The sequence below is a fragment of the Notolepis coatsorum genome (genome assembly GCF_963971535.1).
Source record: "Notolepis coatsorum genome assembly, chromosome: 2".
NCBI classification, from domain to species: domain Eukaryota; kingdom Metazoa; phylum Chordata; class Actinopteri; order Aulopiformes; family Paralepididae; genus Notolepis; species Notolepis coatsorum.
The window spans coordinates 62789290-62806209 of NC_140166.1; the positions used below are offsets into that span (position 1 = coordinate 62789290).

At 54.0% G+C, this 16920-nt stretch overlaps 1 protein-coding gene across 1 annotated transcript in view; it reads right to left on the minus strand.

Moving 5' to 3' along the window:
* The window catches only part of tjp1a (tight junction protein 1a), a gene marked incomplete at its 5' end in the record, with an annotated part of 88507 nt that extends 78494 nt beyond the window's left edge, over positions 1–10013 (minus strand). The window contains 5 exon segments of the mRNA XM_084308186.1: positions 1633–1736; positions 3294–3624; positions 6431–6533; positions 9010–9134; positions 9987–10013. Of these exon segments, the coding sequence (XP_084164312.1) occupies positions 1633–1736; positions 3294–3624; positions 6431–6533; positions 9010–9134; positions 9987–10013 (690 nt within the window).
* Positions 10014–16920: the final 6907 nt, after the last annotated feature.

The window sequence follows — 16920 nt, forward strand, 5'->3', positions numbered from 1 at the left end:
ATTCTGGGCCATTCGATTTCCCCACCTAGCTCTAGCTGGGCCAGGTTTCCATTACATAGTTTCACTGTGCGTCACCTTGTTTGTAGAGCTAAATCTATATTTTACATTATAGCTATGGATACAATACAATGGTAACTTGACAGTAACTATCTTCAGTTCAAGATGCAAAAAAGAATACATTTTTTCATGTATATATGTTCACGCGTTATCCCGTGGTGAATATAAGTATAATTTCGGATTCTACTCAAACCATTGGTGTTTAGTCCGTGGACACGCTACTATATCCAAATCAAATCTATATAATAGGTATTATGTTTAGGGATGCACCGATATGAAAATTTGCCACCGATACCGATACAGATTGTTCAACTAACACAATCGGCCGATACAGATACCGATATTTGTGGCAATTTTTTTTTAAATATATATATATATTTTTTTGTAATATATTTTTTTACAAAATATATTTTTTTATTATATTAGGTGCACCCCTAATTATGTTTCATCATGAATGCATGAAAGGAGGGGGGGGGTCGTTTCTGATTATTTGATTGCCAGTAACGCCATTCGTTATTACCACAACACACGCCGATCAGGGGGATGGGTATGATAACCTTGCATGATCAAGCTGAAATTGACGTCAGATTGTCCTTATCTGTGGTTGGTGGTATTCCAAAAAGAATATTCCAAAATTATTTGATCGCCATCTGGTCCATCCCATGTCCATCTGGTCCACGACATAACCCACCACAACATATGGATCGGGGGTCTCGAAAACTATTCAATGCGATCGGGTGAATCCCTAGGTTTCCCATTACTAGAAAAGTCCGCCCGGAGCGGTTTAAGCGTAGCACCCGGTCTGGAAGCGTCTATTCTTTTACCAACGGATTTCCAGTTCCGCGTTCGCGTTCTGCGATCTGATTGGCCATTGACGTTTCTGGTCATGTGGCATGTGCGCCCAATCGCGTGACGCGCCCATTTCCGCCTCGAACAGCAGCAAACTACCTAACGCCTAGTTTATCACTGGTTAAGCTTAGGCGACTCTTTCGAAGTTGGTTAAGGTTAGAGTTTGGAATCAGGGCTGGTGTTCTATCGCCCTGCTCTAAGACAAACTCTAACCTTAACCAACTTCGAAAGAGTGCCTAAGCTTAACCGGTGGCAGAACTTGCCGTTACACGATTGGCGCGACCAGAAACGTCAGTGGCCAATCAGAGCGCAGAACGCGAAACTGGAAATCCGTTGGTAAAAGTATTCAGGCGGTCTGGAACAGGGTTTACTGCACTCTCGATACTGCCTACTAGCAGGATCTGGCCGGTACTGCACCTTCGGAGTCCCAGTATGCCTTTTCTAAAATAATATTTTTTGGTAGATTTTTATTGGTTTTTACTACTGGGCAGTCCGGTAGAGAGAGAGAGAGAGAGAGGAGGAATGGGAGACAGAGCAGGGGTAGACATTCGGCAAAGAACGCCGGGTCCGGGAATCGAACCCGGGTCGGCCGTGCCGCGATGCAGCGCGTTACGTGGTTCGCCACACACACTCTCTCTCTCTCTCTCCCCCCCCTCACCTTGAGCACCACGTCCCCCTCCTGGATGTTGCCGTCCCTGGTACACACTCTCTCTCCCCCCCCCTCACCTTGAGCACCACGTCCCCCTCCTGGATGTTGCCGTCCCGGGCCGCCAGGCTCTCTGGAGAGATGTCCTTCACGAAGATGTGGCTCGCCAACCGCAGCCCGTACTCTGCTTTCAGGGGACGACAAGGGAACCATATTAACCCTCTCTCACTACCACACTACCAAAATGGTGGGGCTGTACCGAATGTCATTTTTTAACATTCGAAGCTTCTATTGAAGTATTCGAACGAAGCTTTGAATGTCTATTAAAAAAGAAAATGTCATAAAATCTTTTATTTTATTTATCTATTTATTTTTAAACAAAATCCTCAATTTGAATAAAGTGATTAATCTGATTAAATGAGTCTTTTTCTTTTATTAAATCAACTTTATTTATCAGTTTCGTCAACATAAATAATCCAATAAGGGCACGGTTGGTATGAAAGTGATGGTGACGTCTTATAGTATAATATTATAATATTAGTGTAGCCTAATCTTTAACTGCAACTGTGAAGAAAACCCCCATTGGTTTAAACAGATTGAATAGACATTAAAAAAAAGATTAAAAAGAAATATATATATTTTTATTTTTATTAAAAATAAAAAATTCGAATGTTGATTTAGAATGCGAATGTCAACATTATGATCGAAGCTTCAAAGCATTCGGTACAGCCCTACAAAATGGTTAACCCTTTCATTGCGACGATATAGAAGGCTAACCCTCTTTCACTGCCACACACAACAAAGGGTTAACCCTTTCACTGCCACACTACAGAAGGTTAACCCTTTCACTACCACACCACAGACGGCCTGTAGTGTGGTAGTGAAAGGGTTAACCTTCTGTAGTGTCGGCAGTGAAAGGATTAACGTCCAAGCGTTAACAACCCTGCGGTTCACTAGGACTGGAACAGGCGACGTCTTTCTGATGGAATATTCACCCTCAGCACATTTCTCTCAGAGACTCAGATGTTCACATTCCTTCTTCAGCGATTGTAATCCTTTGTTTTGATTTGAATATCTTAAAAACCCCTATTCACTGTGTTAAGCTGTTCACTGTTATTTTACAGGGTGTCGGATCCCCATGAAGCTTTTGGGCAAATTTTTTTTTTTCATCCCCACAATTTCATTAAGCTGTAGTTTTAATACATCAGAAGTATTTAGTGTCCTCCGATTACATCGCCGGGGGAGGAATCCAAACTCATTAATTCTCAATTATTCTCAACCCAAGTGAGGCTGGGTACAGTTCTGTGCGCATACCATTATGTGATGCGTATAATAAATCAGCACATTTATTATACAGTCTATATTATAGTGTTTCATTCGTCTCTCTTTGTGATGTCGGCAACTATTACACAGTACTGCGTTTTACTTTTAATTAGGGATGTCCGATATTATCGGCCAATATTGGCATAAAAATGTGATATCGGATCAAATCGGTTTTCAAATATTTTTTAAATAAAAAAGCCAATATCGAACATCCCTACTTTTAATGCTTCCGTTTTAGGTGTATCGTCGGCCTTATAACATCTCGCCAGAAGGACTACAGTTTGCGAATTAGCCGGCTGGCTAAAACTGACACATTTACAGAAATGATTATTAATGTGTACTACGGTCCTTTTTAAAATCAACTGAAACTGATACACATCTAAGCCACAGGGAGGCGCTGTTCGCGGCGCACACACACCTTCGTTCTTGCGGGACTTGACGAGGGTGACCTTGGCGGGCCGCGGCGGGGCGGAGGAGGTCTGCGAGCGGTGGTCCGACCGCGGCGACGCGCTCCGGTCCCGCGAGGCGCTGCGCTCCCGCCTGCCGCTGTTGCTGCGCTCGCGCTGCTCGGCCCGCCTGCCGGAGCCCGCGCCGCCGCCGCCCCCGCTGGCCCCCCCGCCGTACGCGCTGGGGCCGCTGTACCCGTCCTCCTCGTCCTCCTCGCTGTCCTCCTCCTCGTGCTCCGACATGGTCTCGCGGTCTCCCGGCCGAGACACCGGGATCTGCACCTTCCGTTTCCTCCGGATGGTCTAGGAGGGGAGCGGGAGGGTACGGTGTTAACGAAGAAACCAAAAGGGCTATTAGACCAAACCTCGTTATTGCTTTTCTATGTTTTTTTTTAATCCACTTTTTCTCCCATTTTCTATTTTTCTCCCATCCCAATTTCGTATGATCCAATTCTACCCTCCCCTGTCTCGAACGTTGCTAGGCCATGCCTCCCACTGGTTGGCTGCAGTGAGGACCAAGCCTTGCATCACGTGTCCCCTCCGGTACACGAGGAGGCAGCCTGTCGCATATTTTCACCTGTACAGCGCAATCTCTCAGTGGCGAGGAGTAACGCGTGGGAGGCTCACGCCGCCCCCGTTACTTCCTGATTCTGCTGTACAGGCGCACCAACCGACCTGTAGGAGTCGCTGTCCACAACGTTCAATCCCCACCCACCAGCTTTCCCACCCTCTAACACTGCCCAATTGTGTTAGTACGACGGCCGGCCAAGCCGGTAGCAACGCAGAGAGCTGGGCTCGATACCAGCATCTCCTGCGTTAGTGGTGAGCGCCTTGCCCACTGCGCCACTCAGCCGCCCTCGTTATTGCCTTTCTATGTTTTTCTATGTTCTATTTCTACTGTCGGTCTGGGGAGGGTGTAGACGACCACATGCTGCCCTACTGTCGGTCTGGGGAGGGTGTAGACTACCACATGCTGCCCTACTGTCGGTCTGGGGAGGGTGTAGAACTACCACATGCTGCCCTACTGTCGGTCTGGGGAGGGTGTAGACTACCACATGCTGCCCTACTGTCGGTCTGGGGAGGGTGTAGAACTACCACATGCTGCCCTACTGTCGGTCTGGGGAGGGTGTAGAACTACCACATGCTGCCCTACTGTCGGTCTGGGGAGGGTGTAGACTACCACATGCTGCCCTACTGTCGGTCTGGGGAGGGTGTAGAACTACCACATGCTGCCCTACTGTCGGTCTGGGGAGGGTGTAGACTACCACATGCTGCCCTACTGTCGGTCTGGGGAGGGTGTAGAACTACCACATGCTGCCCTACTGTCGGTCTGGGGAGGGTGTAGACTACCACATGCTGCCCTACTGTCGGTCTGGGGAGGGTGTAGAACTACCACATGCTGCCCTACTGTCGGTCTGGGGAGGGTGTAGAACTACCACATGCTGCCCTACTGTCGGTCTGGGGAGGGTGTAGACTACCACATGCTGCCCTACTGTCGGTCTGGGGAGGGTGTAGAACTACCACATGCTGCCCTACTGTCGGTCTGGGGAGGGTGTAGACTACCACATGCTGCCCTACTGTCAGTCTGGGGAGGGTGTAGACTACCACATGCTGCCCTACTGTCGGTCTGGGGAGAGTGTAGACTACCATATGGCTGCTGCCCTACTGTCGGTCTGGGAAGGGTGTAGACTACCACATGCTGCCCTACTGTCGGTCTGGGGAGGGTGTAGACTACCACATGCTGCCCTACTGTCGGTCTGGGGAGGGTGTAGACTACCACATGCTGCCCTACTGTCGGTCTGGGGAGGGTGTAGAACTACCATATGCTGCCCTACTGTCGGTCTGGGGAGGGTGTAGACTACCACATGCTGCCCTACTGTCGGTCTGGGGAGGGTGTAGACTACCACATGCTGCCCTACTGTCGGTCTGGGGAGGGTGTAGACTACCACATGCTGCCCTACTGTCAGTCTAGGGAGGGTGTAGAACTACCACATGCCTCCTCCGATACATGTGGAGTCGCCAGCCGCTTCTTTTCACCCGACAGCGAGGACTCTCACTGGGGGAACGTAACGCGTGCAGAGGTGCACGCCATCTCCCCCAGATCTCCTCCCTGCTGAACAGGCGCCCCGACCGACCAGTAGGTGTCGCTGTTCGCAGCGACCAGGACTCATACCCCACCGGCTTCCCACCCGCCAACACGGACACTTGTGTTCGTAGGGACGACTGACCAAGCCGGAGGTGCCGCTGACAGCTGGATTCTAACCCAGAGTCTCTGCGGTGGTAGGCAACGTGCTTAAGACCTGAAAAGGTCTTTACAAACTCGGCAAACAGTCGTGTTCCCGACTCTCTTTCATGGAGATTCAGAGCTGGTAAATATTTACAACGTAGGGCTGGGCGATATAACGATAACGATAAATATCGCGATATATTTTAATAATCGATATCGAAAATCATCGAATAATCGTTTTTATTTTTTTTTGCAACAGGGCAGTTTTAAAACCAGAGACAGTGGACAGACTTGTCTTTCTTGCCTGCAACTTAAAGTAATGGCTTTGCTTGTCCAAATGACAATACTGACCAAATTGAGATTTATTTTTCTCTTGTCCATTTATTTTGTTTGCTTTCTAATTTAAAATACAGTTTGAAACCGTCTGTACACAGTAGGCTATGTGTGCTAGCAGAGCTAGACTCCAGTCACGAGTCACGGTGCACATGTGCGGTGGTTTGTCCACCAAAAAAGCGCCAAAAGATACAAAATAAACGAGCAGAGCCAGAACTGTTCAACTCCCCTGGAGCCACAGCCAGCAGAGAAGCCGGTTTACTTTCGCTTCCAAACCAGCTGCAGCCTGAGAACTGGAGTGTGAGGGGATGTAACACTAAAGATGGCGGCAACGACAAAGAATTGCTGCAAAATAAACATACATCTGTTGTTTAAAAAAGAAAGAAAAATTAAAAAAAAAAGAAAAAAAATTTAAAGTTTATTTTTTCTTCATATACTTATAACAATTTCGATAATTATCGATATCGAGAAATATAATAACATTATCATATCGTTATCGCGATATGATTTTTTCCATATCGCCCAGCCCTATTACAACGTGCAACTTACTATCTTTGCGTTCTTGCCGCTCTTGCGGAGCTGCTGCACAGCGTAGGCGTGTTCCACGTTGTCCATGGAGACGGCGTTGACCATCACCACCCGGTCGTTCTCCCTGGAACAGAGGAAGCACAGCAGCAGCTCTATCGGACTCTACGGAACACGGAGCGGAATTCAATCGAGAGCGGGTGACGATCTGTATGTAGAGTTTCCCCCCCGCAGACGTGTGGAATTGTGGTTAAAAATAGACTTGGAGAAATAGACACAGATTAACAATGAAGTGGAAGCAGGGACCGAAACTAAAGCCTGCCGCCCGCCAGGGGCGGTCTGTTTTTACCTTTGGCGCATGACACTTAGAGGGCTGCCCGCCGTGTGGCGTGTAGACGTGTAGTTCATAAGCAGGCCCCTAAAAATATGTGTATGCGAACGGTAAAAATCAATTACGCGCACGCTGTGCGAATACAGATTATAGCCTCTCTCGTCTTTTTTTTCCTCCGCTGCGAGATCGTTAAAAAAACTACAAGTCCCACATTGCACTCAAGCCAACGGTCCAATCACAGTAGAGTGAAGTGACTGGTTTCATGGGAAATAAAGCAAATGACCAATCGGAAGCTCTCATTTTTCTTGTTTACTTCCTGAAACTCCGCGATCAGGGCTCTCGTTTTCCGAGACACCAACTTATTATAGTCTCTCTTACCAATAGCAATAGATTTTAGAACACCTAGATTTATCGATAGCAATAGTAATATAACGTTAATGCAACAAAACGAATGCCTTGCTTTGTTAATCATAACGTTGATGCAGTAGCGTATGTCGGTGTGTTGGCTGTAACGGACATGACAATAACATAACGTGTACACATTAAAATTGCGATAATCTATTCTAACATTTTCAAATCGATGCAGTTGAATTTCCCCCTTAGGATCGATGCATTGTTACACCCCTACACCAAAGTCACTGGCCCACTGTGTATCTGTGTGTATAATAACTTGGCTAGCGTTATCAACAGCAGAGGTGGGCAATGGGTCCAGCTGCAGCACCGGAGTGCAAGCGATGTGATGTAATTGGCAGACTCGACTGTCAATCAATGGTCTACCTGACACGCAAACTCAAACAATGTTTCTGTACTGGAGGTGTGATTGATTGATTGATTGAAAACTTTATTAACAGATTGCAGAATGGGTACAATACAGTACAGCTCAATACACACAATTGTTAAGGGGATGCAGACCAGAGAAAGACTTTCGTCTTGTTTACATCAGGGTCCCCCATTTCAATTAATCAGGAAAGTGTACAGTAGGAAAGTGTACAGTATTTCAATAGGCAACCCTGAAAGGATTATTTTTCTAGAAGAGCAACACAGCCAAAACAGACAGTGGAGCTGTTTGCAGATAGCAAGCATTTTGACTTATTGCGTGGTGGCGATGTCTCGCAGATAATACAACTACAAGTATGATTATATAATATATATTTTATTTAAAAAAAAATTGTATATATAAAATATATATTGGCAGGTAAGAAATATGCTTGGCGGGTAGACTCTTCCCATCTACCCGCCACTGGCCGGTGAGTCAAAAAGTTAATTTCGCTCCCTGAGTGGAAGGTATTATTATAATGTTAAACATGAACAAATGAGCAGAAATAAATCTGAAACAAACACGAGGAGTGGGGTTTGAGTGTATGAACAAAATTCAAATCCTCTAAAATGTTTGTTATTAATCAATTGTTATTATTCACTCTCATTTGATAAGTTTCCACTATTTTATCAGATTTTTTTTTTCACTTGGTTTCTTAAAATATACTGTATGTTGGCAGCAAGAATGGGTTCAGGGTAGGGATGTTCGATATTGGCTTTTTTACCGATACCAATATACCGATATTGTCCAACTCTTAATTTCCGATACCGATATCAACCGATACCGATATATGCAGGGTTTCCCCCCCAAAAAACGGAATAATTTCAGGTAATTAACATTACATATCTCTTGTCGTGGAATTAACACAACTAGGGCTGTCTTAAATACTTCTAAGCTTCGTTCGATGGGCATGGGATTCGAATATGAAAAAATATTTTGATTATGTAAAAATATATATATATTTATTTATTTATTTTTATTTTTGTGCAAAATCAACTCTGCCTCTCATTGTTAACTACAACAAGCAATGCTGTTTGTTATTTAAGATGAGGTCGGACTCGGCACTGACAGATTTGTGTTCATTGTACTGCTTTTATAAAGCCTCAAATGACGGCTTAAAGTATTTCATGAAAGCAAAGTGTTTAGTTTGTCTAAGATCTTAAAAGGTTTCAACTTTACAGCACTGACAAAGTTGAACAAAGTGCTGTACAAGTCCCACAACATAAAAAAAAATTATAATAATATTATATATCTCGGCCCTGAAGCTTCGAATTCCCAAAAAAAAACGAAGGTCAGCCCTAAACATTATGCATATATATTTTTTTTTTGGAAAACCGATACCGATCATTTCCGATATCACATTTTAATGCCAATATCGCCCGATAATATCGATAGGATGTGTGTGTGTGTGTGTGTGTGTGTGTGTGTGTGTGTGTGTGTGTGTGTGTGACTCACGACAGCAGGCCCTCCGCAGGCCCCCCCTTCAGCACGTCTGAGATCACAATGGACGTCTCTCCACTCTGGAAGTGAGGGTTGTCCCGCCCACCTGAGATGGCAATGCCAAACCCGAAACCCGGGGCCTGCACACAGAGACACACACACACACACACACACACACACAGAGAGAGAGAGAGAGAGAGAGACACACACAGAGACAGCCAGACAGCCACACACACAGAGAGAGAGAGAGAGAGAGAGAGAGAGAGAGAGAGACACACACACACACACACACACACACACACACACACACACACACACACACACAGAGACAGCCAGACAGCCACACACAGAGAGAGAGAGAGAGAGAGAGAGAGAGAGAGAGAGAGAGAGAGAGAGAGAGAGAGAGAGAGAGAGAGAGAGAGAGACAGACACACACACACACACACACACACACACACACACACACACACACACAGAGACAGAGACAGCCAGACAGCCAGACAGCCACACACACACACACACACACCAGTGGCTTAACATAATTGACCAGCATTACTGCACACACTAGTGTGTGTCGGTCCCAACAGATGTAGCTGTAAACAGAAAGAGCCTAATAGCAGCCTGTCTGAAGTGTAATTACCTGCCACACTGTAACTAGAAGAGGGTAGCAATGAAATGTGTTTATTTTAATGTAATGGGCGGGTGTTGAAAGACGAGGGCATTTATGACTCGACATTAGTGGTGGTGGTGCTATCCAATAACAAGCGCTTGCATCTTTTTTATTTCCATTTACAACTTTACAACCATTTACAAGATCTGCAGTTATTCTCATAAGCAGTCGTCCAAATAATACTAGTATTCCGGTTTGGCACAAAACGCCGCAAAAGAAACGAACACCACAAACATTTTTAATAAACCTTTTCAACGAAAAGGACAATGTTGAAGGAGCACTTATCATCCCCTTTTAATATTGTTAATCGCAATCGCTCTACCTTCCAAATGAGCCGGTGGCTCCACATGGTTCATCATCCCCCCGTTATATTGTTGTTACGCTGCACCCAGGGGAGGGGGCAGCCGCGTGCCCTAACCCTAACCCAGAGGAGGGGGCAGCCGCGTGCCCTAACCCAGAGGAGGGGGCAGCCGCGTGCCCTAACCCAGAGGAGGGGGCAGCCGCGGGCCCTAACCCAGAGGAGGAGGGGGCAGCCGCGTGCTAATGGTACAACAACCACAACAGAGCGGGGCAGCGAGGGTGAGGAGGGCAGCGAGGGTGAGGAGGGAGAGGAGGGTGAGGAGGGAGAGGAGGGCAGCGAGGGTGAGGGCAGCAAGGGTGAGGAGGGCAGCGAGGGAGGAGGGCAGCGAGGGAGAGGAGGGAGAGGAGGGAGAGGAGGGCAGCGAGGGTGAGGAGGGCAGCGAGGGTGAGGAGGGCAGCGAGGGAGAGGAGGGAGAGGAGGGAGAGGAGGGCAGCGAGGGTGAGGAGGGAGAGAAGGGAGAGGAGGGCAGCGAGGGTGAGGAGGGCAGCGAGGGTGAGGAGGGCAGCGAGGGAGAGGAGGGAGAGGAGGGCAGCGAGGGTGAGGAGGGCAGCGAGGGTGAGGAGGGAGAGGAGGGCAGCGAGGGTGAGGAGGGAGAGGAGGGCAGCGAGGGTGAGGAGGGAGAGGAGGGCAGCGAGGGAGAGGAGGGCAGCGAGGGAGAGGAGGGAGAGGAGGGCAGCGAGGGTGAGGAGGGAGAGGAGGGCAGCGAGGGTGAGGAGGGAGAGGAGGGCAGCGAGGGAGAGGAGGGCAGCGAGGGAGAGGAGGGAGAGGAGGGCAGCGAGGGAGAGGAGGGCAGCGAGGGTGAGGAGGGAGAGGAGGGCAGCGAGGGAGAGGAGGGCAGCGAGGGAGAGGAGGGCAGCGAGGGTGAGGAGGGAGAGGAGGGCAGCGAGGGAGAGGAGGGAGAGGAGGGCAGCGAGGGAGAGGAGGGAGAGGAGGGCAGCGAGGGAGAGGAGGGCAGCGAGGGAGAGGAGGGCAGCGAGGGAGAGGAGGGAGAGGAGGGCAGCGAGGGAGAGGAGGGAGAGGAGGGCAGCGAGGGAGAGGAGGGAGAGGAGGGAGAGGAGGGAGAGGAGGGCAGCGAGGGAGAGGAGGGCAGCGAGGGAGAGGAGGGAGAGGAGGGGAGGGAGAGGAGGGAGAGGAGGGCAGCGAGGGAGAGGAGGGAGAGGAGGGAGAGGAGGGCAGCGAGGGTGAGGAGGGAGAGGAGGGCAGCGAGGGAGAGGAGGGAGAGGAGGGCAGCGAGGGAGAGGAGGGTGAGGAGGGCAGCGAGGGAGAGGAGGGCAGCGAGGGAGAGGAGGGAGAGGAGGGAGAGGAGGGAGAGGAGGGAGAGGAGGGCAGCGAGGGAGAGGAGGGAGAGGAGGGAGAGGAGGGAGAGGAGGGCAGCGAGGGAGAGGAGGGAGAGGAGGGAGAGGAGGGAGAGGAGGGCAGCGAGGGAGAGGAGGGAGAGGAGGGAGAGGAGGGAGAGGAGGGCAGCGAGGGAGAGGAGGGAGAGGAGGGAGAGGAGGGCAGCGAGGGTGAGGAGGGAGAGGAGGGCAGCGAGGGAGAGGAGGGTGAGGAGGGCAGCGAGGGAGAGGAGGGCAGCGAGGGAGAGGAGGGAGAGGAGGGAGAGGAGGGAGAGGAGGGAGAGGAGGGCAGCGAGGGAGAGGAGGGAGAGGAGGGAGAGGAGGGCAGCGAGGGAGAGGAGGGTGAGGAGGGCAGCGAGGGAGAGGAGGGAGAGGAGGGAGAGGAGGGAGAGGAGGGCAGCGAGGGAGAGGAGGGTGAGGAGGGAGAGGAGGGAGAGGAGGGAGAGGAGGGAGAGGAGGGAGAGGAGGGCAGCGAGGGAGAGGAGGGAGAGGAGGGCAGCGAGGGAGAGGAGGGCAGCGAGGGAGAGGAGGGAGAGGAGGGCAGCGAGGGAGAGGAGGGAGAGGAGGGAGAGGAGGGCAGCGAGGGAGAGGAGGGAGAGGAGGGAGAGGAGGGCAGCGAGGGAGAGGAGGGAGAGGAGGGCAGCGAGGGAGAGGAGGGAGAGGAGGGCAGCGAGGGAGAGGAGGGAGAGGAGGGCAGCGAGGGAGAGGAGGGAGAGGAGGGAGAGGAGGGCAGCGAGGGAGAGGAGGGAGAGGAGGGAGAGGAGGGCAGCGAGGGAGAGGAGGGAGAGGAGGGCAGCGAGGGAGAGGAGGGAGAGGAGGGCAGCGAGGGTGAGGAGGGCAGCAAGGGAGAGGAGGGAGAGGAGGGCAGCGAGGGTGAGGAGGGCAGCGAGGGAGAGGAGGGAGAGGAGGGAGAGGAGGGCAGCGAGGGTGAGGAGGGCAGCGAGGGAGAGGAGGGAGAGGAGGGCAGCGAGGGTGAGGAGGGCAGCGAGGGAGAGGAGGGAGAGGAGGGAGAGGAGGGAGAGGAGGGAGAGGAGGGCAGCGAGGGAGAGGAGGGAGAGGAGGGCAGCGAGGGAGAGGGAGAGGAGGGAGAGGAGGGTGAGGAGGGTGAGGAGGGCAGCGAGGGAGAGGAGGGAGAGGAGGGAGAGGAGGGAGAGGAGGGAGAGGAGGGCAGCGAGGGAGAGGAGGGAGAGGAGGGCAGCGAGGGAGAGGAGGGCAGCGAGGGTGAGGAGGGAGAGGAGGGAGAGGAGGGAGAGGAGGGAGAGGAGGGCAGCGAGGGAGAGGAGGGAGAGGAGGGCAGCGAGGGAGAGGAGGGTGAGGAGGGCAGCGAGGGAGAGGAGGGAGGAGGGCAGCGAGGGTGAGGAGGGAGAGGAGGGAGAGGAGGGTGAGGAGGGCAGCGAGGGAGAGGAGGGTGAGGAGGGCAGCGAGGGTGAGGAGGGAGAGGAGGGCAGCGAGGGAGAGGAGGGCAGCGAGGGTGAGGAGGGCAGCGAGGGAGAGGAGGGCAGCGAGGGTGAGGAGGGAGAGGAGGGCAGCGAGGGTGAGGAGGGAGAGGAGGGCAGCGAGGGAGAGGAGGGAGAGGAGGGCAGCGAGGGAGAGGAGGGAGAGGAGGGCAGCGAGGGAGAGGAGGGAGAGGAGGGAGAGGAGGGAGAGGAGGGAGAGGAGGGAGAGGAGGGAGAGGAGGGAGAGGAGGGCAGCGAGGGAGAGGAGGGAGAGGAGGGCAGCGAGGGAGAGGAGGGCAGCGAGGGAGAGGAGGGAGAGGAGGGCAGCGAGGGAGAGGAGGGAGAGGAGGGCAGCGAGGGAGAGGAGGGCAGCGAGGGAGAGGAGGGAGAGGAGGGCAGCGAGGGAGAGGAGGGAGAGGAGGGCAGCGAGGGAGAGGAGGGAGAGGAGGGAGAGGAGGGCAGCGAGGGTGAGGAGGGAGAGGAGGGCAGCGAGGGTGAGGAGGGCAGCGAGGGAGAGGAGGGAGAGGAGGGAGAGGAGGGCAGCGAGGGTGAGGAGGGCAGCGAGGGAGAGGAGGGAGAGGAGGGCAGCGAGGGTGAGGAGGGCAGCGAGGGAGAGGAGGGAGAGGAGGGAGAGGAGGGAGAGGAGGGAGAGGAGGGCAGCGAGGGAGAGGAGGGAGAGGAGGGCAGCGAGGGTGAGGAGGGAGAGGAGGGAGAGGAGGGAGAGGAGGGAGAGGAGGGCAGCGAGGGAGAGGAGGGAGAGGAGGGCAGCGAGGGAGAGGAGGGTGAGGAGGGCAGCGAGGGAGAGGAGGGAGGAGGGCAGCGAGGGTGAGGAGGGAGAGGAGGGAGAGGAGGGTGAGGAGGGCAGCGAGGGAGAGGAGGGTGAGGAGGGCAGCGAGGGTGAGGAGGGAGAGGAGGGCAGCGAGGGAGAGGAGGGCAGCGAGGGTGAGGAGGGCAGCGAGGGAGAGGAGGGCAGCGAGGGTGAGGAGGGCAGCGAGGGTGAGGAGGGAGAGGAGGGCAGCGAGGGTGAGGAGGGAGAGGAGGGCAGCGAGGGAGAGGAGGGCAGCGAGGGAGAGGAGGGAGAGGAGGGCAGCGAGGGAGAGGAGGGAGAGGAGGGCAGCGAGGGTGAGGAGGGCAGCAAGGGAGAGGAGGGAGAGGAGGGAGAGGAGGAGGAGGAGGGAGAGGAGGGCAGCGAGGGAGAGGAGGGAGAGGAGGGCAGCGAGGGAGAGGAGGGAGAGGAGGGCAGCGAGGGTGAGGAGGGCAGCGAGGGAGAGGAGGGAGAGGAGGGCAGCGAGGGAGAGGAGGGCAGCGAGGGAGAGGAGGGAGAGGAGGGTGAGGAGGGCAGCGAGGGTGAGGAGGGAGAGGAGGGAGAGGAGGGCAGCGAGGGTGAGGAGGGCAGCAAGGGAGAGGAGGGAGAGGAGGGAGAGGAGGGTGAGGAGGGCAGCAAGGGAGAGGAGGGAGAGGAGGGAGAGGAGGGAGAGGAGGGAGAGGAGGGCAGCGAGGGAGAGGAGGGCAGCGAGGGTGAGGAGGGAGAGGAGGGAGAGGAGGGAGAGGAGGGAGGGAGGGAGAGGAGGGCAGCGAGGGAGAGGAGGGAGAGGAGGGCAGCGAGGGAGAGGAGGGAGAGGAGGGCAGCGAGGGAGAGGAGGGTGAGGAGGGCAGCGAGGGAGAGGAGGGAGAGGAGGGCAGCGAGGGAGAGGAGGGAGAGGAGGGCAGCGAGGGAGAGGAGGGAGAGGAGGGAGAGGAGGGCAGCGAGGGTGAGGAGGGCAGCGAGGGAGAGGAGGGAGAGGAGGGAGGAGGGCAGCGAGGGTGAGGAGGGAGAGGAGGGCAGCGAGGGAGAGGAGGGTGAGGAGGGCAGCGAGGGAGAGGAGGGTGAGGAGGGCAGCGAGGGTGAGGAGGGCAGCGAGGGAGAGGAGGGTGAGGAGGGTGAGGAGGGCAGCGAGGGAGAGGAGGGTGAGGAGGGCAGCGAGGGAGAGGAGGGTGAGGAGGGCAGCGAGGGTGAGGAGGGCAGCGAGGGTGAGGAGGGAGAGGAGGGCAGCGAGGGAGAGGAGGGTGAGGAGGGCAGCGAGGGAGAGGAGGGTGAGGAGGGTGAGGAGGGCAGCGAGGGTGAGGAGGGTGAGGAGGGCAGCGAGGGAGAGGAGGGCAGCGAGGGGGGGGGGGCAGCGCTCTCTGGGGGGGGGCAGCGCTCTCTGGGGGGGGGAGCAGCGCTCTCTGGGGGGGGGGGCAGCAGCTCTCTCTGTGTTCTCTCTCCAGTCTCCACTAAAGTGCTGCTCATTAGATTACAGCTGCTAAGCCGGTCTAGACAGACAGGTCCTCTGCTCCTCCTCCTGTGACACGCTCCCAGCACCTCACACCTCTTCTGACCCCTGACCCCTCCTGACCTCTCCTGACCCTGGCTAAACCCAGTTGTTGTAGTTGTAGTAAATTGTTAACTTGATCAAATAGCCTAATTGAAAAAGGTATTCAAAATGATCTTCAATAATCACTCATACAAGTAATGATGTATGAATTAATAATGAAAGCATCTGGAGATTTTCTATGCGGGAAAAACCCTGCATTAATTATTAATTAACAACTGGGCCTCAAGAGATGAATAATAATAATAAGAACGTTTTCAAATGATAAACAAACCGACAGAACAGGTGGAACTAAGGATCACACGTGACTCATAGGTACAGAGTGAAGAACACTCCAATAACAGCAGACTGTGGATCTGTGAGCAGAGGAGGAGGAGGGCCAGCGCTGGCTGTCTGCAGGAAGGAAGGAAGGGGAGAGAGGAGCAGAGAGAGAGAGAGGAGGGGAGAGAGAGGAGCAGAGAGAGAGGAGGGGAGAGAGAGGAGGGAGAGAGAGGAGCAGAGAGAGAGGGGAGAGAGAGGAGGGGAGAGAGAGGAGGGGAGAGAGAGGATGGGAGAGAGAGAGGAGCAGAGAGAGAGAGGAGGGAGAGAGAGAGGAGCAGAGGAGAGAGAGGAGGAGGAGGGCCAGCGCTGGCTGTCTGCAGGAAGGAAGGAAGGGGAGAGAGGAGCAGAGAGAGAGAGGAGGGGAGAGAGGAGCAGAGAGAGAGGAGGGGAGAGAGAGAGAGCAGAGAGAGAGGAGGGAGAGAGAGGAGCAGAGAGAGAGGAGGGGAGAAAGAGGAGGAGAGAGAGAGAGGAGGAGGAGGGCCAGCGCTGGCTGTCTGCAGGAAGGAAGGAAGGGGAGAGAGAGCAGAGAGAGAGAGGAGGGGAGAGAGAGGAGCAGAGAGAGAGAGGAGGGGGAGAGGAGAGGAGCAGAGAGAGAGAGAGAGGGGAGAGAGAGGAGCAGAGAGAGAGGAGGGGAGAGAGAGAGGAGCAGAGAGAGAGAGGAGGGGAGAGAGAGAGGAGGGGAGAGAGAGGAGGGAGAGAGAGGAGGGAGAGAGAGATGAGAGGAGAGAGGAGAGAGAGCAGAGAGAGAGAGGAGGGGAGAGAGAGAGGAGCAGAGAGAGAGGAGGGGAGAGAGAGAGAGGGGAGAGAGAGGAGGGGAGAGAGAGAGAGAGGAGGGGAGAGAGAGGGAGGGGAGAGAGAGGATGGGAGAGAGAGAGGAGCAGAGAGAGAGAGGAGAGAGAGAGGAGGGAGAGAGAGAGAGGAGCAGAGAGAGCGAGGAGCAGAGAGAGAGAGAGCAGCAGAGAGAGAAAGAGAGAGAGCAGCAGAGAGAGAGGAGCAGAGAGAGAGAGAGAGGAGGGGAGAGAGAGCGGAGCAGAGAGAGAGAGGAGGGGAGAGAGAGAGGAGCAGAGAGAGAGGAGGGGAGAGAGAGAGGAGGGGAGAGAGGAGGGAGAGAGAGGAGGGAGAGAGAGGAGGAGAGAGAGGAGGGGAGAGAGAGAGGAGCAGAGAGAGAGAGAGGAGAGAGAGAGAGAGAGGAGCAGAGAGAGAGAGGGGAGAGAGAGAGAGGAGGCAGAGAGAGAGAGGGAGTGAGAGGAGAGAGAGAGAGAGAGAGGGAGAGAGAGGAGCAGAGAGAGAGAGGAGGGGAGAGAGAGAGAGAGAGAGCAGAGAGAGAGAGAGGAAGGGAGAGAGAGGAGGGGAGAGAGAGAGGAGCAGAGAGAGAGAGAGGAGGGGAGAGAGAGAGAGGAGCAGAGAGAGAGAGAGGAGGGGAGAGAGAGAGGAGCAGAGAGAGAGGAGGGGA